The 24,171-nt window shown below is 46.6% G+C and overlaps 1 protein-coding gene across 12 annotated transcripts in view; it reads right to left on the reverse strand.

Moving 5' to 3' along the window:
* The window catches only part of DENND5A (DENN domain containing 5A), a 129,600-nt gene extending 111,980 nt beyond the window's left edge, over window positions 1-17,620 (reverse strand). For 6 of the 12 annotated variants that reach the window (XR_010147136.1, XM_063782769.1, XM_054662071.2 and 3 more), the window contains exon 1: window positions 17,440-17,620. Coding sequence is in view for 11 of the 12 variants with exons in the window: in XM_063782769.1 (XP_063638839.1) it covers window positions 17,440-17,605 (166 nt within the window). In the remaining variant the exon portion in view is untranslated. Of the gene's footprint in view, window positions 1-16,279; window positions 16,670-17,439 lie in introns of those variants that run through there. The other 6 variants (XM_009459922.5, XM_508914.8, XM_016920352.4 and 3 more) reach the window with 3 other exon arrangements.
* Window positions 17,621-24,171: the final 6,551 nt, after the last annotated feature.

A 24,171-nucleotide genomic window follows, 5' to 3' on the forward strand; every position in this document is an offset into this window, starting at 1 on the left:
AAAGAGAGAGAGAAGCTGAGGTAGGAGGATCCCTTGAGCCCAGGAGTTCAAGACCAGCCTGGGCAACATAGTGACACACTCACTATCTCTACAAAAAATTTAAAAATGAGACAGGTGTGGTGGCATGTGTCTGTGGTCGCAGCTACTCCAGAGGCTGAGTAGGAGGATGGCTTGAACCTGGGAGGTCTAGGCTGAACTGAGCTGTGATTGAGCCCCTGCATTCCAGCCTGGGCAAAAGAGAGGGGTAGAATGAAGGATGGCCAACCTCCCTTTGAGTCATGACCTGGAATTTAGTTTTTCAGGTTTCTCTAGGGTCCCCTTGGGTGGGCATTCAATTGGCTGAGGGGCTTAGGATTTTATTTTTGGTTTACACACCTAACTTACCCAAAATAAAATATTTAGTTTTCTTCAACAATATAACAATATATCCCAAAATTAGTAGCTATCTTCATAACTAGGCTAAAACATTGTTAGAGGGCCATTGTTCTAAAACTACAAAAAGAAAGAATGAAAAAGGCATCAGAGATGATACACCTGAAAAAATAACCAAGTCCTGGCTGGGCGCGGTGGCTCACACCTGTAATCCCAGCACTTAGGTGGGCGGATCATGAGGTCAGGAGATCGAGACCATCCTGGCTAATGTGGTGAAACCCCGTCTCTACTAAAAATACAAAAAAATTAGCCGGGCGTGGTGGTGGGCGCCTGTAGTCCCAGCTACTCAGAAGGCTGAGGCAGGAGAATGGCGTGAACCCGGGAGGTGGAGCTTGCAGTGAGCTGAGATAGTGACACTGCACTCCAGCCTGGGAGACACAGCGAGACTCCGACTCAAAAAAAAAAAAAAAGAAAGAAAAAGAACCAAGTCCTCTGACATTCCTGGAAAGTAATTCTAACATGTTGTAACAAAAAAGCATGTAATTTGTTATAAATCAGGTTTATTCATTTACTGTCTTATAACTGTGGCCTGTGATTATTTCTTTTTTTGTTTCTTTTTGAGACAGGGTCTAGCTATGCTGCCCAGGCTGGAATGCAGTGGCTCAATCACAGCTCATTGCAGCCTGGACCTCCCAGGCTCAAACGATCCTCCCAACTCATCCCCTGGAGCTGAGGCACATGCCATCACACTGGGCTCATTTTTATATTTTTTTATTTTATTTTATTTTATTGTATTTTTTTGAGACAGAGTTTCACTCTTGTTGCCCAAACTGGAGTGCAATGGCGCAATCTGAGCTCACTGCAACCTCTGCCTCCAGGTTCGAGCAATTCTCCTGCCTCAGCCTCCCAAGTAGCTGGGATTACAGGCGCCCACCACCATGCCTGGCTAATTTTTGTGTATTTTTAGTAGAAATGGGGTTTCACCATGTTAGCCAGGCTGTTCTCGAACTCCTGACCTCAGGTGATCCACCCACCTCGGCTTCCCAAAGTGCTGGGATTACAGGCATGAGCCACCGTGCCCGGCCTCATTTTTTAATTTTTTTGTAGAGACAGTGTTGCACTACGTTGCCCGGGCTAGCCTCAAACTCCTGAGTTCCAGGGATCCTCCTACCTCAGCTTCCCAAAGTGGTGAGATTACAGGATTGAGCCATCGCACCTGGCCCAATTATTCTTTCTAAACCATTTCCTCTTCTGTGTTCATGCCTTTAAAAATAAAATTTAAAAAAAAAAAAATCCTTAAAATTTCTCAGGTGTTTTCCATATCATTTTATTATCAAGAATATGGCTAATCAGAAGTCACAGCCAGCCCCCAAACTACAACTACAAAACATGCATATTATAGGCTACACTGAGGGATTTCTGAGGTTAGCAGATGCAAATCTTTTTTTTCCTTCAAAGAAGACAGACCCAGGCAAAAAGCATAAAACATCCTGAAACTGTCACCAAAAAAAAAAAAGTTTCTTAGAAGCAAACCCCTAGTAACTACCTAGTCTAAGAAAAACATTTCCAGAACTGATAAAGAGTGGGGAAAGAGGAAAGAACAATGGTTGTTGTTAACCACAATTCTGAAAACAAGCAACCTGTCTCCTCTCCTGACACAGCTCCTCTACTGCAATGTGGGCTGGAGACTGAACCACAAAGAGGTCGCACTACAGCTCTGCATTTCAACGATTATGCCACTGCTTCAGTTTTCCCACATCTATAATTTTAAAAAAACAAACAAACCTCAGTAATAGTAAGACAGCAAACAGAAGACCTGGATTCTAACAGATCTTTCTAACTTGGTGGGTAACAATGGACAAAACAATTTTATTTCAAGCGGGGCTAAAAAAATTAAAAATCATTTAAAAGTACAGTGTAAAACTACAAAGTCATTTATAAATACTAATCATTACCATCTGTCAAAAGTGATAGCTGAACTATCTCTGATTTCTAGCTCTGACACTTTTTGATTCTGTGACCAATATAAACCAATGCACATACATTGTTTGGCCAAATGGAATAGTTGAGAAATCAAGGACTTCCGGCCGGGTGCGGTGGCTCACGCCTGTAATCCCAGCACTTTGGCAGGCTGAGGCGGGTGGGTCACCTAAGGTCAGGAGTTCGAGGCCAGCCCTGACCAACATGGTGAAACCCCTTCTCTACTAAAAATACAAAAATTAGCTGCACATGGTGGCAGGCACCTGTAATTCCAGCTACTTGGGAGGCTGACGCAGGAGAATCGCTTGAACCCAGGAGGCAGAGGTTACAGTGCGCTGAGATCAAGCCACTGCACTCCAGCCTGGGCAAGAGAGTGACACTCCATCTCAAACAAAAAAAAAAAAAAAAGAAAGAAAGATATCAAGGAATCCCACATTCATAGAGGAATGAAACTCAATGTGAGAAACCTCTACAGACTTTTCACTGCTCAGACCTCTCAGCATTCCAGGAAAGCATTTTAGGCTAACCCAGCTAGTTCAGTACATAAAGTAGACCACAGATGGCCAAGCAAAATTTTAACCTGACTTACCCATCACATAATGAACAATAAAAAATAAAAAATTACTAACCTGGTTCTCTTTAACAGGAAGCTCTACAAGAGATTCCATGTATGACAACAAGCAAATATCAAAGACAGTACAATATTTGAGAAACACAACGGTCTAAACTATACCTATTGCCATCTTACTTCCTGAGTTATATCTGATCCCCTGAAGGCATACTGAAAACAACTCGACATCTGGCACATACTCTCATTTTCTGCCATGCCAGGATTCTACCACTCATAAGACTCAGCCCAGGGTTCTACGTACGCCAAATGAAAATCAGCAACCACAGAAGATTTGGAATATGGCATTTGACTAATATCTGCTTCACTTAGTAACTTTTAAGAACTAAATCCAGCTGGGTGCGGTGGCTCACACCTGTAATCCCAGCACTTTGGGAGGCCGAGGCGGGCGGATCCCGAGGTCAGGAGATCAAGACCATCCTGGCTAACACAGTGAAACCCCGTCTCTACTAAAAATACAAAAAATTAGACGGGCGTGGTGGCGGGCCCCTGCAGTCTCAGCTACTCGGGAGGCTGAGGCAAGAGAATGGCGTGAATCCGGGAGGCGGAGCTTGCAGTGAGCCGAGATGGCACCACCGTACTCCAGCCTGGGCGACAGAGCGAGACTCCGTCTCACGAAAAAAAAAAAAAAGAACTAAATCTGGCCAGGTGCAGTGGCTCATGCCTGTAATCTCAGCACTTTGGGAGGCCGAGGCGGGCGGATCACGAGGTCCAGAGATGGAGACCATTCTGGCTAACATGGTGAAACCCCAGGTCTACTAAAAACACAAAAATTAGCTGGGCATGGTAGCACGCGCCTGTAGTCCCAGCTACTCGGGAGGCCAAGGCAGGAGAATCGCTTGAACCCGGGAGGCAGAGGTTGCAGTGCCGCAGTCACACCACTGCACTCCAGCCTGAGCGACAGAGCGAGACTCCGTCTCAAAAAAAAAAAAAAAAAAAGAACTAAACATAAAAATCTGGCCATAATAGCCTGTGTTTAATTACTGAATTCGGCCGGGTGCAGTGGCTCATGCCTGTAATCCCAGCACTTTAGGAGGCAGAGGTGAGTGGATCACCTGAGGTCAGGAGTTCAAGACCAGCCTGGCCAACATGATGAAAGCATCTTTACCAAAAATACAAAAATTAGCCAGGTGTGGTGGCGCTTGCATGTAGTCCCAGCTACTCAGGAGGCTGAGGCAGATGAATTGCTTGAACCTTGGAGGCGGAGGTTGCAGTAGCCGAGATCGCACCAGTATATTCCAGCCTGGGTGACAGAGTGAGACTCCGTCTCAAAAAAAAAAAAACCAAAAAACTGAATTCCACAAGGAAGTCACCAGCTTCTGAAAGGCAAGCCTCTTTCTCACTGGACATTAGGCCATCTCCAGCAGGAACCTAAAACATATCAACATATCAAGTATAGGTTCCTTCATGTGTACCCAGGTTCCTAAGAGACCTCTAAGACTATCTGACAGTAATTCAAATCCAGGGACAGCAACAGGACTTTTTTTTTTTTTTTTTTTTTGAGTCAGGGTCTCACCGTATTGCCCAGGCTGGAGTGCAGTGGCACAATCATGGCTCACCACAGTCTGGACCTCCCTGGACTCAGCTGATCTGCCAACCTCAGCATCCCAAGGAACTGGAACCACAGACATACACCACTACACCAGGCTAATTTTTCTATTTTCTGTAGAGACCCGAGTCTCACCATGTTGCCCAGGATTGTCTCAAACTCCTGGCCTAAAGCCATCCTCCCCAACTCAGCCCCTCAAAGTGCTGGGATTACAGGCATGAGCTACCATACCTGGCCACAACAGGAATTTACAAGCTGAGCGAAGCCCAAGTACACCTTCCAACAAAGCCAAAAAACAAGCTTATAAAAGGATGTAGGACTGGAAAGGGGTGTTACCAAAGGAGGCTTTAGGCAAAGAAAACTTTATTTTTAACCTAGGAAGGAAGGAAGGGCTGAGCAGACTCTAAGAGAATTTGGTTTAAGCACCAAACACTGTGACTCAGGATTTCCTTCTACGAAGAAAATTGCAGGGCCCCAATATCATTAAAGTAAAATCCACTAATTTCAGTATGATCCTCCCTGTCTGATGGAGTCAAATAGCGTTCTCTTTAGAATATACAGTCTCAGCCAGGCGCGGTGGTTCATGTCTATAATCCCAGCACTTTGGGAGGCTGAGTCGGGAGTATCACTGTTCAAGCTGTTTAAGACCAGCCTGGGCAAGATGGTGAGAACCCATCCCTACAAAAAAATAATAATTAGTTGGGCAGCCAGGTGCGGTGGCTTATACCAATAATCCCAGCATTTTGGGAGGCGGAGGTGGGCGGATCACTTGAGCCCAGAGGTTCAAGACCAGCCTGGGCCCATTAGCAGGTAAAGTGATGCACACCTGTAGTTCCAGCTACCTAGAGGCTGAGGTGGGAGGATCACTTGAGCCCAGGAGGTCAAGGTTGTAGTAAACCATGATCACACCACTGCACTTTGGCCTGGGCAACATGGTGAGACCCTGTCTCAAAAAAACAACAATGGGCGCAGTGGCTCACACCTGTAATCCCAGCACTTTGGGAGGCCGAGACGGGCGGATCATCTGAGGTCTGGAGTTCAAGACCAGCCTGACCAACATGGAGAAACCCCATCTCTACTAAGAACACAAATTAGCCAGGCATGGTGGCGCATGCCTGTAATCCCAGCTACTCAGGAGGCCGAGGCAGGAGAATCGCTTGAACCCGGGAGGCAGAGGTTGCAGTGAGCCAAGATCGCACCATTGCATTCCAGCCTGGGCAACGAGAGCGAAACTCTGTCTCAAAAAAAAAAAAAAAAAAAAAGCCAGGTGTGGTGGCACATGCCTGTAGTCCCAAGTACTCAAGAGGCTAAGGTAGGAGGATCCCTTGAGCTCAGAAATTCGAGGCTCAGAAACGCCGAGCAAGTGACGTATGATTGTCCACTGTACCCTAGCCTGGGTCTGGCTTTGTTAAGCCAGACCATATCTCAAAATATGTATATATACAGAAATTTAGCTTGTATTTTAACTGCCTTGGGCTACTCTGTAATTGTTTTCTGTGTGTGGGTCTCATCTCTCCTGACTTCTTACTTGTTCTACCTAAAAAAAGAAAACACATAACCTAACTTAAGAACTCTTTCCATACTTCAGTAGCCTTGACTTCTGGAAGCATCCACAGATGTCTGAGATAAGCCATAAGATTTTGAGTTTTGCTGCAGCTAGTAATCTGGGCTTCAGAGCAAAGATGCCTTTTTAAATGACCACAAGAATCTGCCCAGAATCAACCAGCCCAGTAGAGGAAGATGAAAATTAAGTGTAGTCCATATCGACTCCCAGTTTGAAACTGGCTCATAAAACTTTTTATAGCTACTTCATCTCTGGGGAGGGATATCCTTTTCTCTTTTAAATAAGAAGTCTTATTTAAAAGTCTCAGTCGGCAAGGCGTGGTGGTTCACGCCTGTAATCCCAGCCCTTTAGGAGGCCAAGGAGGGTGGATCATGAGGTCAAGAGTTCGAGACCAGCCTGGGCAACATGGTGAAACCCCGTCTCTACTAAAAATACAAAAATTAGCTGGGCATGATGGCAGGTGCATGTAATCCCAGCTACTCAGGAGGCTGAGGCATGAGAATCCCTTGAACCCAGGAGACAGAGGTTGCAGTGAGCCAAGATCGTGCTACTGCACTCCAGCCTGGGCCACAAAACAAGACTCCGTCTCAAAAAATAATAAATAAAATAAAATAATAAAATAAAAATAAAAGTCTTTGTCTTCTAGGATATGCAAATTAAAACCATGAGATACCACGTACAGCCACTAAGATGGCTATAAACAAATAGATAAGTATTGGTAAGGATATGAACAAAGTGGAATTCTCATACACTGCTATTGGAAATGTACACTAGTGCAGCTGTTTTGGAAAACAGACTGGCAGGCAGTCTCTCAAAAGGTTAAACACAGGCCGGGCGCGGTGGCTCACGCCTGTAATCCCAGCACTTTGGGAGGTCAAGTCGGGAGTATCATTTTTCAGGTTGTTTAAGACCTGCCTGGGCAAGATGGTGAGACCTCATCTCTACAAAAAAATTAAAAATTAGTCGGGCAGCCAGGTGCGGTGGCTCTTACCTGTAATCTCAGCACTTTGGGAGGTCGAGGCAGGTGAATCACCTGAGGTCAGGAGTTCGAGACCAGCCTGACCAACATGGTAAAACCCCGTTTCTACTAAAAATACAAAAATTGGCTGGTGCAGTGGCTCTCGCCTGTAATCCCAGCACTTTGGAAGGCAGAGGCAGGTGGATCATGAAGTCAGGAGTTCGAGACCAGCCTGTCTAATATGGTGAAACTCTGTCTCTAGTACAAAATACAAAAATTAGCTGGGCATAGTAGTGCACACCTGTAGTCCCGGCTACTTGGGAGGCCAAGGCAGGATAATTGCTTGAACCCGGGAGGCAGAGGTTGCAGTGAGCCAAGATTGTGCCACTGCACTCCAGCCTGGGCGACAGAGTGAGACTCCGTCTAAAAAAAAAAAAAAAAAAAAAAAATCCAGGCTTGGTAACGGGTACCTGTAATCCCAGCTACTCAAGAGGCTGAGGAAGGAGAATGGCCTGAACCCAGGAGGCAGTGGTTGCAGTAAGCTGAGATCGTGCCATTGCACCCCAGCGTGAGCAACACGGCAAAACTCCATCTCAAAAAAAAAAAAAGGTTAAACACAGAGTTACTATATGACCCAGTAATTTCATTCCTAAGTATTCAGCAAAGAGAAATGAAAACATAGGCCTACACAAAAAAAAAGAAGTGTACACAAATGTTCATAGCATTATTCAAAACAATCAAAAACTGAAGGCTGGGCACGGTGGCTCATGCCTGTAATCCCAGCACTTTAGGAGGCCAAGGCGGGTGGATCATGCAGTCAGGAGTTCAAGACCAGCCTGGCCAACATGGTGAAACCCCGTCTCTACTAAAAATACAAAAATTAGCTAGGCGTGGTGGTACATGCCTGTAATCCCAGCTACTCAGGAGGCTGAGGCAGGAGAATCACTTGAACCCGGGAGGCGGAGGTTGCAGTGAGCCGAGATTGCGCCATTGCACTCCAGCCTGAGCAACAAGAATGAAACTCTGTCTCAGAAAAAAAAAAGAAGAAAACAATCCAATGTCCTTCCACTAATGGATAAATAAATAAAATGTTGTATATTCATACCATGGCATATTTTTCTGGCATAAACAGGAATGACAAACTGATACATGCTACAACATGAGTGAACCTTGAAAACATTATGCTAAGTGAAAGAAGCCAGTAACAAGAGACCACACATATTACTCCATTTATATGAAATGTCAAAAACAGGCAAATCTATAGAGATAGAAAGTAGATGAGTGGTTGCCTAGGGTTCAGGGTTAGAGGGTTGGGAGAAAATGACGAGTAACTGCTAATGTGTACAGGTTTTCAGGGGAGAGTGATTAATACATTTCAAAATGGATTGTAGTGTGATTGTAAAACTGTGAATAAATTAAAAATCACTGAAATAAGTGAACTGTATGGTATATGAATTATATCTCAATAAAATTGTTTATATATGGACACACATATAAATGATAAAGCAAATGGGGCAAAATGTTAACAATCGGTGAATCTGGTTAAGAGATATACTGGAGTTCTTTGTTCTATTCATGTCAATGCTTCTTTTTCTTTTTTCTGAGACCAAGTCACTCAGGCTGGAGTGCAGTGGCGCCATCTCGGCTCACTGCAACCTCTGCCTCCCATTTCAAGCGATTCTCCTGTGTCAGCCTCCTGAGTAGCTGGGATTATAGGCACCCACCACCACGCCCGGCTAATTTTTGTATTTTTAGTAGAGACGGGGTTTCATCGTGTTGGCCAGGCTGGTCTCAAGTGATCCACCCGCCTCAGCCTCCCAAAGTGCTGGGATTATAGGCGTGAGCAACCACGTCTAGCCCTCAATGCTTCTTTAAATGTGAAATTATAAAAAAAGATAAAGCAATAAAGCTACGGGCCTGGGAGGTCGAGGCTGCAGTGAGTCATGATTGTGCCACTGCACTCCAGCCTGGGCAACAGAGACAGACTCTGTCTCTTAAAAAAAAAAAAAAAAAAAAAAAAGATATCCTTAATGATAATCACACACAGTATTCTTTTTTTTTTTTTTTTTGAGAAGGAGTCTCACACTGTTGCCCAGGCTGGAGTGCAGTAGCTCGATCTCGGCTCACTGCAAGCTCCGCCTCCCAGGTTCACCCCATTCTCCTGCCTCAGCCTCCTGAGTAGCTGGGACTACAGGGGCCTGCCATTGCACCCGGCTAATTTTTTTGAATTTTTAGTAGAGACAGGGTTTCACCGTGTTAGCCAGGATGGTCTCAATCTCCTGACCTTGTGATCCGCCCACCCCGGCCTCCCAAAGTGCTGGGATTACAGGCGGAGCCACCGCGCCCGGCCAACACACACAGTATTCTTTCTTTCTTTTTTTTTTTTTTTTGAGACAAAGTCTCACTTTGTTGCCCAGGCCAGAGTGCAGTGACGCCATCTTGGCTCACTGCAGCCTCCGCCTCCCAGATTCAAGCGATTCTCTCGCCTCAGCCTCCTGAGTAGCTGGGATTATAGGTGTGTGCCACCAGGCCCGGCTAATTTTTGTATCTTTAGTAGAGACAGGGTTTCACCATGTTGGCCAGGCTGGTCTCAAACTCCTGACCTCAAGTGATCCACCCACCTCAACCTCCCAAAGTGCTGGGATTACAAGCATGAGCCACCGTACCTGGTCTACACACAGTACACACAGTATTCTTTCTTTTTCCTTTTTAAATTATACTTTAAGTTCTGGGGTACATGTGCAGAACATACAGTTTTGTTACATAGGTATACACATGGCATGGCATGGTGGTTTGCTGCACCTGTCAACCAGTCACCTACGTTAGGTATTTCTCCTAATGTTATCCCTCCCCTAGTCCCCCACCCCCCGACAGGCCCCAGTGTGTGATGTTCCCCTCCCTACGTCCATGTGTCCTCATTGTTCAACTCCCACTTATGAGTGAGAACATGTGGTGTTCCATTTTCTGTTCTTGTGATAGTTTGCTGAGAATGACGGTTTCCAGCTTCATCCATGTCCCTGCAAAGGACATGAACTCATCCTTTTTTATGGCTGCATAGTATTCCATGATGTGTATGTGCCATCTTCTTTATCCAGTCTCTTACTGATGGACATTTGAGTTGGTTCCAAGTCTTGCTATTGCACACACAGTATTCTTTCTTAACATGAAACAGAAACCTGGACGAGAAAAAAACTACCATAACGTCTGTTCCTGCCCTGCCAGACAAATTTTTTGCTTGTTCCCCCCGCAATCCACCACTCATCAAAGGTCTGCAAAGCATGCAAAATATCACTCAAGTAGCAGAAAAGAATGAAATGTGGCAAGGGAGACAAATATTCTCCCACTTTCTCAGGGCCTCAGTTTCCTCATCTGTAAAATCAGAAGGTTATATAATTGCAAAGGGTGCTTTCATGCTTAACATTCGATAATTTTGAAGTTCGAATTTCACTGCTCAATACAGTCAAGGAGGAGTATGATTTGACTAGTCCTCTAGCTTTCCTAGACAGTCACCTTTTTCTCTTTCTTAATTATTTTTATTTTTTATAAAAACAGGGTATTAGGCTGGGCGCAGTGGCTCACACCTGTAATCCCAGGACTCTGGGAGGCCGAGGTGGGCAGATCAACTGAGGTCAGGAGTTCAAGACCAGCCTGACCAACACGGTGAAACCCCATCTCTACTAAAAATACAAAATTAGCCGGGCATGGTGGCACATGCCTGTAATCCCAGCTACTTGAGAGGCTGAGGCAGGAGAATCGCTTGAGCCCAGGAGGCAGAGGTTGCAGTGAGCTGAGGTCGTGCCATTGCACTCCAGCCTGGGCAACAACAGCAAAACTCCATCTCAAAAAAATAAACAACAGGCCGGGCGTGGTGACTCAAGCCTGTAATCTCAGCACTTTGGAAGGCCAATGCGGGCAGATCACAAGGTCAGGAGATCAAGACCATCCTGGCTAACACGGTGACACCCCGTCTCTACTAAAAAAAAAAAAGTACAAAGAAATTAGCCGGGCGTGGTGGTGGGCGCCTGTAGTCCCAGCTACTCCGGAGGCTGAGGCAGGAGAATGGCGTGAACCCGGGAGGCGGAATTTGCAGTGAGCCGAGATCGTGCCACTGCACACCAGCCTGGGCGACAGAGTGAGACTCCCATCTCAAAAAAAACAAACAAACAAACAACAAAAAAACAGGGTCTTGCTACAGTGGCCAAGGTGATCTCAAACTCCTGGACCCAAGCATCATCCTGCCTCCGCCTCCCAGAGTGCTGGAATTACAGATGTGAGCCCCTGTACCAGGACCCTCTCTCTTCTAAAGGTGACATTAAGAGACTATTTCAGGCCGGGCGAAGTGGCTCACACCTGTAATTCCAATACTTTGGGAGGCCAATGCGGGTGGGTCACCTGAGGTAAGGAGTTCGAGACCAGCCTGACCAACATGGCGAAATCCTGTCTCTACTAAAAATACAAGAATTAGCCAGGTGTGCTAGTGCACACCTGTGGTCCCAGCTACTTGGGAGGCTGAGGCTCAGAATCACTTGAACCGGACAGGCAGAGGCTGCAGTGAGCTGAGATCACGCCATTGCACTCCAGCCTGGGCAAAAGAGCAGGACTCCATCTCAAAAAAAAAAAAAAAAAAAAAAAAGAGAGACTATTTCAGTGTAGTCTCAATTTTCTAGTAAGTTCATATAGCACACTGGCCAGTTTCCCATCTATCCTTATCCCTAGCCACTTCTCTTCAATTCTTGACAAGAGCTTCTGCACAGAGCCTGGGAAAATTGGAGTACAAGATGAAAGAACCTAGGATACTTATATCTCAATGCTAGGTGCAGATCAGTTCAGAGGAACTTACAGATTCCAAGGTAAGAAATACATCACAAGTATTTGGGAACCTTAATTCTCAAGCAGAGACAAGGAAAATAAACTCATGAACCCCATTTCACAGTAAAACCTTCTCCTGGGGTGACCTAGTGGTGACCATCAGAAACAAAGAAAAAGAAGATTCACCAGGACATTCGCCCATCAGAGGTAGAAAAAGAAACTGAACTCCACTATCATCTGCCTCCCCACTTACGATGTGCCAAAAATAATGGAAAACATAAATCAGAAGCAATCCTTCCAGATTTGCTTACCTAACTGACAAGTTCAAAAAGCCAACAAGCAGACACCATATCTTCAAGGTGGCTAAATTTGTGCTTTGCTCACAGATTACCTTCTTCTCCTTCCAGCCCAAAGAGCTTCCTCAACCAGAAAACAAAATTAATTTTCACACATTCCTCAATTCCTTGCACAAAAAACAACTACATTACTTGCCTAAATGCTGAATCTGCAAGAAAGGGAAAGAAGCGACAGGAAGAGATTCCTACAAAATCCAATTACCTCAGTCTATATTAAACACAGCAAGCTCTATGCTTATTTGGGCTTTTTTATTTTTTATTTTTAGTTGTATTTGTTTATTTGAGACAGGGTCTCGCTCTGTTGCTCAGGCTGGAATGCAGTGTCACAATCTCAGCTCACTGCAACCTCTGCCTCTTAGACTCAAGTGACCTTCTCACCTCAGCCTCCTGAGCAGCTGGGACCACCGCTGCATGCCACCACACCCAGCTAATTTTTTGTACTTTCTGTAGAGACAGAGTCTTGCCGTGCTGCCCAGGCTGGTCTCAAACTCCTGGGCTCAAGCAATTCACCCACCTCAGCCTCCCAAAGTACTGGGATTACAGGTGTGAGCTACTGCGCCCAGCCTCCATGTTTATTTGTTGCAGACAGAGAGGAATGAATCTTAACCTTTCTCCACAAAACAAGAAGGAACACCGAGCATCTTTGATTTGCTTATTCTGGGTTCACTTTTTAAGAATGTAGATGCTACCTGAGCTATGTAAGTTAACTGTGTGGAGTGCACCTTCTTAGAGACTCCTTAATACCTTCTTGGAGAACCTGGGTACAAATTACAATTTCCTGTAGTTTTACTGAGTATGATATCATCAGTTGGGGAGCTACAAGGCAGGCTGAGGAGAGAAAATGCACCCTGGAGACTCTCAGGAAGAACCTGCTATTTGTATTCTGCTTTGTTTTATTCAAAGATTCCCTCTGGGAGTGGTGGCTCACGCCTGTAATCCTAGCATTTTGGGAGGCCGAGGTGGGCAGATCACTTGAGGTCAAGAATTCAAGACCAGCCTGGCCAACATGGTGAAATCCCATCTCTACTAAAGATACAAAAATTAGCCTGATGTGGTGGCACGCGCGGCTCATAATCCCAGCTACTCGGGAGGCTGAGGCAGAATTGCTTGAACCTGGGAGACGGAGGTTTCAGTGAGCCACTATTGCAGCACTGCATTCCAGCTAGGGCAACAGAGTGAGACTGTGTTTCAAAAAAAAAAAAAAAAGATTCCCTCTGGATAGTTCAGATTCCCCTACCAACCCACCAGAAATGAAATGAAGAGGGAAAAAAAATCCTTCCAACACTGCATACTCTAACAAAGGCCACCTATTGGAAATGTGGTCTCGGCATTCCACTACTGCAACCACATTTTTAAAAAAACAGAAAATACCCCTCTTTACACATTTTATACAACTCATCCCCCTTTCTTTATTATCGCAATAAACTTTCACAAGGATATAATTTTAGCTTGCCAAAAAGCCAGATAATTAACACATATTCATTAAGACAGTAACATTTCTCTTTTAATGAAATGTTGAAAGACAGTTTTTAAACATTTTTGAAGGTCTACTTGATGAGATTATTTTTATTTACATTCTTTTTTTATAGATGAGGACCCTGACAGGGTTATCTCTAACTTGCTCCCAATCACAAAGATAGTCAATAGGAGAGCAGGAATATTACCCTAAACTCATGCTCTCGCTAACAGTTAACTTCCCAGCTTCATTCTTATGCTCTATCATTCGCAAAACATTCTATCTTCTCAAACCAAGTGTTCATACAATTTGACACTCAAAAACACAGCATTAAAAAAAGGTTTTTCCACCACCTTAGTTTCTTTTATTGAGAAGAATTATGTTGTTTTTAATATTTCTCAACATGTTTGTGTTTTCTAAAGACCTCCAGCCAGGCCAATGAGATGCAGTTTAATGTCATGAGAAGAGCACTGGACCAAGCAATTAACTAGTGTATACAGGCCCCACTGTCCTTCCTGGGCCTCATTTTCCCCTCTGAGGTCCCTTCCAACACCAATACCCTGAACCGAATTCCAAAAATTACATCAAAGTCACAAACTTACTACATATGAAAAAGATGAAAAACATCTGTACGATAAGAATTTGAAGACCTTAAAAGATAAACTTGAACAATTATTAGGTACTCATCAAAATAATTTTTTTTTTTTTTTTTGGACGGAGTCTCGCTCTGTCGCCCAGGCTAGAGTGCTGGAGTGCTGGAGTGCAGTGGCGCGATCTGGGCTCACTGCGAGCTCCGCCTCCCGGGTTCACGCCATTCTCCTGCCTCAGCCTCCTGAGTAGCTGGGACTACAGGCGCCCGCCACCATGCCCGGCTAATTTTTTGTATTTTTAGTAGAGACGGGGTTTCACCGTGTAAGCCCGGATGGTCTCGATCTCCTGACCTCGTGATCCGCCCGCCTCAGCCTCCCAAAGTGCTGGGATTACAGGCGTGAGCCACCGCGCCCGGCCTAAAATTAAAATTTTTTAAAAGTAAATTAGAAACCATAAAACTACCCCGACAAAAAGCCTAATATTAATTATATTACTGCTTCATATTTTCTCCACCTGCTATTGAGGAAATAGCTCATTTTTTTCTAACCTTGTTAAAGCATGAATTTATCATGCTTTTTTCTTCTTTTTCTTTTTTCCCAGACAGAGTCTCGCTTTATCACCCAGACTGGAGTGTAGTGGCGCAATCACCCAGACTGGCGCAATCTCAGCTCACTGCAACCTCCCCCTCCTGGGTTAAAGCGATCCTCCTACCTCAGCCTCCTGAGTAGCTGGGATTACAGGCACGCGCCACGACGCCCGGCTAATTTTTGTATTTTTAGTAGAGACGGGGGTTTCACCATGTTGGCCAAATTGGTCTCGAACTCCTGACCTCAGGTGACCCGCCCGCCTCGGCCTCCCAAAGTGCTGTGATTACCCCTGAGCCGCCGGGTGGTGAGCCACCGCGCCCCGCCTAATTTTTTTTTCATAAGAAACACGACTTTTTCTGGTGCCCAAAAACAAAACTGTCTTGTCATCATTGAAGCAGAGTAAGATTAGTCAACAGGATAATCACTTTCGAAAGAGAAACTTTACATTGACAGAAAAGTGAAAAGGAGTCCCCCTCATCAGGATGACACAACCTTAAAGTACAACCCGATAAACCTCCACCCACTTGAAACCCACTAACTGGAAACTCCAGACAAAAACTTATTTTCAAAACTGTTACAATTCAAAGACTCCAATGACAGTGCAGTGGAAAATTCACGGGGACTGTATAATTTTCACGCCCTTCTGCAGTGAGTGCCAAATCTGGTCAGGGCCCCATCTTTGACTCCCCTCATCACTTTCCCTTTCAAATATGACTTGAAACGCATCAGAACACACCAAGCCTCTCCAACTACAATGCTGCTACCCTTTTATTCACAAACGCCTCTGTCCTCATAAAGGACATAAATTACTTTTCAAAAAAGGCATGGCCCCGGGATACAAGCCCTTTCCAAGGCTAAGGGAGTTCCCACTCTTCTTGGTGCCGCCCAAGTTCACTTTATTACTTCATATACCATCCAGACGCGCAGAGCTGCAATCTGACTCAGGGGGCCCAGCCCAGGGCTGGGGTATAACGGTTTTGAGGAACTGGTATCACAAGCTTCTTGGGAAGTGGCCAGATAAACTCACCAAGTTCTTGTTTTCCTTTTTTTTAAGTCTGGGTGGAACTTACTTTCACTAGGACGTGGGACGCCTTCCCTCCCTAATGGGTGCCAGAGGACAAGCTTTCCTTTATTTTAAACGAAGTCACTCAACCTACACCAAACTGAGAACACACAACCCTCCCTCTTTCTGGTCGCCGAAGACGTGGCCACTGCGCAGCGGGCCGTAGGTTTGGACCCCTCATGGCTCAGAGCCCCTCATCCGTTTCCCCCCTCCAGTCCAAAGCCCCCCTTCGCCCGCGCCCGCCCTGGTCCTCCCGGCCGACACTCGCCCGGCTCCCGGGACAAAGCGGGGCTGAAGGAAGGTTTCTTCTGGGGTCCCCGACGACAGCGGGCGCGGGAAAGCGCCCCGGGCTCGGCGCGCACTCACCCGACAACTCGTCCGGCTCCAGCCCGGTCTCCGTGTCCAGTCCGCAGATGACAAAGTAGTCGGCGAAGCGACTGGGCGCCGAGCCCCCTCCGCCGCCGCCGCCACTCATGGCGCCGGGGCCGAGACGGGCCGGGCAGTGCGGAGCGGCACCGAGCCCCCGCAACCCGGGCGCCCGCCCGTCCGCCCTCAGGCCGCCCCTCCCGCCGCCGCCGCTACCGCGGCTCGGGCCGCCGCCCCCGGCCCTGGCCCGGTCCCCTCGGCCGCCGCGGCTGCCGTGACGGGGCGGGGGGGCACCGGGCCGCCCCGCACCGCATCCTGGACGCCTTCCCCTCCGCGCCGCCGCCGCTGCAGCTAGCCGAGAGCGCCGCGGCCCGAGCGAGCCTGGAGAAGGGCGGAGAGCGCGTGGACAGCCCCCACCGTGACCCTCCTCCTACCGCGCCTGCGCAGGCGCCGTCTGGGAGGGGGCGGGCTCCTGGGGGAAAGGATGACGTGATGCTCTTCGGACCCCGCCGGCCGCAGCTTCCCGGGAGGTCGCCGCAGCGCAGCCGGTGACTGCTTGGTCGCCCGCAACTGCCACCCCCCCGGGATTGAGACTCCTTTAGGGAGGGCTGAGGAGGTGCGAGAAGAGTGGGCGCAGCCTGCAGAGCCGGGCATTTGGCCCATGCTCTGCCCCCAACCACCCACCCAGCATGCAGAGGTCCAGAGATCTTAGCGCGGCCTTGCCATGAGGATGGGGTCTCACGACTGAGCTCGGAAGCTCACCTAATCCTAGCTGCAGCGTGTCAGCCTAGACCCCAGACAGGGCCTTCTCCCTGTCCTCTCTTTTGGCAGGGGCGGATCAGCCGGTTTTATATTTACCCTTATTTTACAGACGGGGAAACTGAGTCTCAGAAAGAAGCAAGGACTTATCCAAGGTTACACTGAGTCTAAGAGACAAAGCCTGGTCTGGAATCCTGGGCATGTGGTCAGCTCCCCGTTCCTCGCCGCTCCCACCTCCCAGCCTGCCCTTTTCCCACGCTCTCTCCTTTTTTCTCTGGAAGCCTCCAGAGGCGCCTGCCATTTGGGAGCTCCTCTTCCTCTTCACTCTGTGAAAACTCTCAGATCCACCCCTAAACCTGTTTTCCTGTAAGAGGATAGGGAGGAGGCGAAGGGAAACTTACCTATTGGTCCTTGTCCTAGGACCCTCCGATTTCCTTTCCCATAGAAGCTAGGCAGATATGTCTTTGTTGGAAACTGGAGATCAGAGGCCAGAAAGGCAACACAGGTATAGTGGTCACTAGCATGGGCTCTAGAAAAAAATGCTCGGATTTCAATCCTGACGATCATTTACTTTTGACCTTGAGCAAGTTAATCTCTAAGTGCCTGGCGTCATGGTTTTTGAGACAATTACATAAGATAAATGCAAGTACAGGTAAAACAATGAGAATACTGCCTGGAACATGGAAATCACTCAGTAAATATTACAGATTTTTTTTTTTTTAAGACGGAGTTCTGTCTTGTTGCCCAGGCTGGAGTGCAATGGCGTAATCTCGGCTCACTGCACCTCTGCCTCCCAGGTTCAAGCGATTCTCCTGCCTCAGCCACCCAAGTAGCTAGGATTACAGGCGCGCACCACCACACCCGGCTAATTTTTTGTATTCAGTAGAGACAGGGTTTCACCGTGTTGATCAGGCTGGTCTCGAACTCCTGACCTCAGGTGATCCGCCCTCCTCTGCCTCCTAAAGTGCTGGGATTACAGGCATGAGCCAATGAGCCCCCAGCCTGGATTATTATTATTGTTTCAGAAGGAAGTACTCTTACGGTTTGTTCTGGGAGGCTGTCACTAAGAGCTGTAGAAGGCAGCTGGCTTCCCCAAAGGCTGAGCCTAGGCTCTCTCCTAGGTTCTCCTGGGTACTTCTCTCAAATATTGTTTCCCTTGGGGAGGTTTACCTAGAGGTTATAGCCATCGTCTCTCGGAGCCATAGCACCTGTTCCTCCCTGTATCTAACCTGCCTGAACTAGGGGGAGAAAAGTGGGGAGGAGAAGGTTGCTTCAAAACGCCCATTCATGGTGATGCTCCACCCGTATCCTGCATGCTGGGGACACAGAGACAGTAGAGGGGGATTAGCGAGTTAAACAGTCACAGAGGCTGGGCGAGGTGGCTCACGCCTGTAATCCCAGAACTTGGGGAGGCCAAGGCTGGCGGATCGCTTAAGGTCAGAAGTTCAAGACCAGCCTGACCAATATGGTGAAATCCCATCTCTACGAAAAATATAAAATTAGCAGGGCGTGGTGGCAGGCAACTTTAGTCCCAGCTCCTCAGGAGGCTGAGGCAGGAGAATCGCTTCAGCTCAAGAGGCAGAGGTTGCAGTAAGCCGAGATCGTGCCACTGCACTCTAGCCTGGGCAACAGAATGAGGCTCTACCTCAAAATAAATAAATAAATAAATAAATAAATAAATAAAAATGCCAGGCGTGGTGGCTGACACCTGTAATCCCAGCACTTTAGGTGGCCAAGGCAGGCAGATCACGAGGTCAGGAGATCAAGACCATCCTGGCCAACATGGTGAAACCCCATCTGTACTAAAATTATAAAAATTAGCTGGGTATGGTGGTGCCTGTAATCCCAGCTACTCAGGAGGATAAGGCAGGAGAATTGCTTAAACTCGGGAGGCGGAGGTTGCAGTGAGCCAAGATGGCGCCACTGCACTCCAGCCTGGCAACAGAGACACCCTGAAAAAAAAAAAAGAAAAAAAGAAAGTTACAGAGCACAGAAGGAGGACATCTTTCCAGATTGGGGAATGGTCAGGGAAGGTTTCCAGAAGGAGGTATATACTCTGACCTGAGTTCCAGAGGATCAACAGGAAGTTTCTCAGGTAAAAAGGGGCAGGGAAAGATGTTTAACTCAGTATGTGTAACAACAGGGAGCAACAGATAAAAGGGTATGTTCAGGCATCAACAAGTAATTCATTAACATTAAGATGGGAGATGGAGAGTTTAAAGGGAATGAAACCAGGGCAGGGGAGGAAGAAGGAGAACAGAGGAAGGAGGCATGGATTCAAATACCAGGCTAAAGAATTTATCCTCGGCCAGGCGTCGTGGTTCACACTCACGCTGGTAATCCCAACACTTTGGGCAGCTGAGGCAGGAGGACTGCTTGAACCCAGGAGTTTGAGACCAGAGTGGAGAACATAATGTGACCCCTGTCATAAGTAAATAAATAAATAGTATTTTTTAAAAATAATTTATCCTATAAGATATATGAGTTGAGGATGAGTGAGGTAAAGTAAAGGAATTCAAGCCAAGGAGTGACATCTGACCCAAATCTGAGAATGATCACTCTAGGGGTGATGTGGAAAAAGAAATTTGAGAAAGGAATAAACGTCCTCAACTGAAAAGTCCAGAAACTTTTTATCCAAGGTGTCCAGGGTGATCTGGTGCTAGACGACCTCTCATATTAACTCAACTCATAAAACACAAGTTAAAAACGAATGCATAACTGTATTAATTTGCCCTGGGAAATGTAACTGCTCAGAAGCCCAGAATACTCAACTGTAAAGTGATCTCCTTCCCAGTAGGAAATAAGTTTGGCAGAGTGATTGCTTCTTAGAGAGTCAGAAAATATAGAAAGGGATGCTCTTAAGATTTTTTCTTTTTTCTTTCTTTTTTTTTTTTTCTGAGACAGAGTCTCGCTCTGTTACCCAGGCTAGAGTGCAGTGGTGCCATCTCGGCTCACTGCAACCTCCGCCTCCCAGGTTCAAACGATTCTCCTGCCTCAGCCTCCCAAGTAGCTGGGACTACAGGCGCGCGCACCATGCCTGGCTAATTTTTTTTTTTTTTTTTTGTATTTTTGTTTGTTTGTTTTTTGAGATGAATTCTCGCTCTGTCGCCCAGGCTGGAGTGCAGTGGTGATCTCTGCTCACTGCAAGGTCCGCCTCCCAGGTTCACACCATTCTCAGCCTCAGCCTCCCGAGTATCAGGGACTACAGGTGCCCGCCACCTGTAGTGGCTAATTTTGTTGTATTTTTAATAGAGACGGGGTTTCGCCCTGTTAGCCAGGATGGTCTCAACCTCTTGACCTCGTGATCTGCCCGCCTCGGCCTCCCAAAGTGCTGAGATTACAGGCGTGAGCCACTGCGCCAGGCCAAGATTTAATGTTTTTTTGTTTGTTTGAGACAGAGCCTCGCTCTGTCACCCAGGCTGGAGAGCAGTGGCACAACCTCAGCTCACTGCAACCTCTGCCTCCCGAGTTCAAGCTATTTTCCTGCCTCAGCCTCCTGAGTAGCTGGAACTACAGGCCTGCGCCACCATGCCGGGCTAATTTTTTTTTATTTGTAGTAGAGACGGGGTTTCGCCATGTTGCCCAGGCTGGTCTCGAACTCCTGACCTCAGGTGATCTGCCCACCTCGACTTCCCAAAGTGCTGTGATTACAGGCGTGAAGATTTAATGTTTAAATCCCCACTCCTACTCTTACTAGCTGTGTAAGCTGGGGTACATCAGTTAAACACTCTGAAATGAGAAGAGTCATTCTGACCCCTCACAGAATTGCACTGAAGATTCATAAATTAATGGAAAAAGGAATTTTTAAAATCTGGGACATAATATACTTTTAATAAGTGGCAATCTGGGACACCCGTTTTAGCATGAGGAACATGAGAGAGCAAGTGGGCATCTGGGGGAACATAACTCCAGGAGAGGGTGTGCGGCAGAGTGTGCCTGGAGTGTTCATGGAGCAATAAGGAAGCCAGGGTGGCTGGAGAGGGTTAGGGTGGGGAGGATTGGTGGAAGATGGTAGAAGGTGTGGTGGAGTTGGCTTGCAATTCAAAAACATCAATTTTCCCTTCCATAGTGTGTGGACCCACCTCCTCAGGGACACTGCTCAGCCCTACTTGCATCCAGATGTGGCCATGTGACTAGTTCTCAACAATGGAATGTGTGTAGGACTTTATGTATGTCACTGCTAGGTCAGGGCACTTAAGAAGCAGATTAGACTTCTCCCTTCTTTCTATTTTTGCCTCCTACCAGCTAGAATTAGAAGATTCTGAGGCTCTAAGTAATGGCAAAGCACATGGAGGAAAGGCTCCAGCTGACCAAGAATACCCACACCGGACTGTCCTGTGAACAAAAAATAAACTTCAGTTGTGTGAAGCCACTGGTACTGTGGGGTTTATTTGTTACAACAGCTAGTATTAACCATCACCAAAGTAGATGTTGGGGTAAGAGGATAAATCATGGAGAGCCTTGCAGGCACACTGTAAAGATTTTGCCATTGTCTGAATAAAATGAGAAATCACCGGAGAGTTTTGAGCAAAGGAGTGACACAATCTGACAGCTTAAAAAGAAACACGTAGCACTGTTTTAAGAACTTTACATATATTAACTCTAACTGTAATTTACCCCCGGACTCTAGCTTTATATACCCAACTGACTTGTCATCTTTTTTTAATTATAATTTTTTTTTTTGAGACGGAGTCTCACTCTGTCGCCCAGGCTGGAGTCCAGTGGCACAATCTTGGCTCACTGCAAGTTCAGCCTCCCAGGTTCACGCCATTCTCCTGCCACAGCCTCCCGAGTAGCTAGGACTACAGGCGCCCACCACCACGCCCGGCTAATTTTGTTTTGTATTTTTAGTAGAGACGGGGTTTCACTTCGTTAGCCAGGATGGTCTCGATCTCCTGACTTCCTGATCCGCCTGCCTCGGCCTCCCAAAATGCTGGGATTACAGACGTGAGCCACCGCACCCGGCCATTTAATTATAATTTTTTTTTTTTAATTAAGATGGGTTTTCACCATGTTGCCCAGGCTGGTCTGGAACCCCTAGGCTCAAGGGATCCTCCCACCTCAGCCTCCTAAAGTGCTGGGATTACAGGTGTGAGCCACTGAACCCTGCCTCAACAAGTGTTTTGAAACCATCAATTTGAAGAGACAGGAGATTACTTGCCTTTTTATTACTCCCTCCAGTCTTGCTTCTTGCCTTGAAGGAATGCACGAACAGCAGGGCTATATCTTGCAAGTCTATACCTTGCAAAAGCAACACCAAACTAGAGAGAAGGGAGGATATGATCACAACAGATCAGTCTAAGAGTGGAGGGAATGAATCCTTAGGAAAGGTCCACACAGATCCACTCACAGAGCCAAACCCCGTTTTGAAAACCAGAATGAGGTATTGACATATATCTTGGATCAAGTATATATAATTGTAAATATACATAATTTGCTGTTTGTAACAGCAAAAACTGTTATAATTACTGTTTGTAACAGCAAAAACTGAAAACAGAGCTGGGCGTGGTGGCTCACACCTGTAATCCCAGCACTTTGGAAGGCCGAGGCGGGCAGATCACCAGGTCAGGAGTTTGAGACCAGCCTGGCCAACATGGTGAAACCCCGTCTCTACTAAAAATACAAAAATTAGCTGGGCCTGGTGGCTCGCGCCTGTAATACCAGCTTCTCAGGAGGCTGAGGCAGGAAAATCGCTTAAACCTGGGTGGCAGAGGTTGCAGTGATCGTGCCACTGCACTCCAGCCTGGGAGACAGAGCAAGACTCCGTCTTGCGGGAAAAACAAAACAAAACAAAACAAAAAAACTGAAAACAATCCAAATACCTAGCCATAGAAGACAGATTAAAGAAACTATAGTTTCTGCCAACACTGGAATACTACGCAGCTATAAAACAAAACAAGAGCAAGAAAAAAATAAGGAAAAACTGTGTAATATGTTATCAAATGTATAAAAAAGAGAAAATAAAAAATTTTTTTTGTATATGCATAGCCTATTTTTGGAAGCATAAACAAAACATTGTTAAAATTGATTGCTTCAGGTGTGGTGGCTCACGCCTGTAATCCCAGCATTTTGGGAAGCCAAGGAGGGCAGATCACTTGAGACCAGCCTGGCCGACATGGTGAAACCACGTCTCTACTAAAAATACAAAAAGTAGCCAGGCATGGTGGCGGGCACCTGTAATTCCAGCTACTCAGGAAGCTGAGGCAGGAGAATCGCTTGAACCCAGGAGGCGGAGGTTGCAGTGAGCCAAGATTGCACCATTGCACTCCAGCCTGGGTGACAGCAAGACTCTGTCTCAAAATAAAAAATAAAATAAAATAAAAATCTGAAAAAAAAATTGATTGCTTCTAGGGAAGGAAACTGAATGGCTGGGATCAGGAATAGAATGGAAATGTTTCACTGTACATTGTTTCATACTTTTTGAGGTTTGAACCATAAGAATGTATTACCTATTTGCATTAATCAGGGTTCTCCAGAGAAAAAGAACCAACAGGATATATATAGATATAGAGAAAGAGATTTATTTTGAGAGACTGGCTCATATGATTACGAAGACTGAGAAAGAAGTTCCACAATCTGCTATCTGTAAGCTGGAGGCTCAGGAAAGCCAGTGGTGTAATTCAATCTGAGTCTGGAGGCCCAAGAATCAGATGTCCAAGGGCAGGAGATGAAGAATGTCCCAGCTCAAGAAGAGAGAGCAGGCCAGGCATGGTGGCTCATGCCTGTAATCCCAGCACTTTGGGAGGCTGAGGGGGGTGGATCACTTGAAGTCAGGATTTCCAGACCAGCATGGCCAACATGGTGAAACCCCATCTCTACTAAAAATACAAAAATTAGCCAGGAGTGGTGGCATGCACCCGTAATTCCAGCTACTTGGGAGGTTGAGGCATGAGAATTGCTTGAACCTGGGAGGTGGAGGTTGCAGTGAGCCCAGATCGCACCACTGCACTCCAGCCTGGATGACTGAGTGAGACTCTGTCTCAAAAAAAAAAATAAAAAAAAAAGAAGAGAGACAGAACAAATTCTCCCTTCCTCTGCCTTTTTGATGAATTCAGGACCTCAGTGGACTAGATGATGCCCACCCACATTGGTGAGGGTGACCTCAGTCTACCAATTCAGATGCTAACCTCTTC

The sequence above is a fragment of the Pan troglodytes genome, chromosome 9 (assembly GCF_028858775.2).
Source record: "Pan troglodytes isolate AG18354 chromosome 9, NHGRI_mPanTro3-v2.0_pri, whole genome shotgun sequence".
NCBI lineage: Eukaryota > Metazoa > Chordata > Mammalia > Primates > Hominidae > Pan > Pan troglodytes.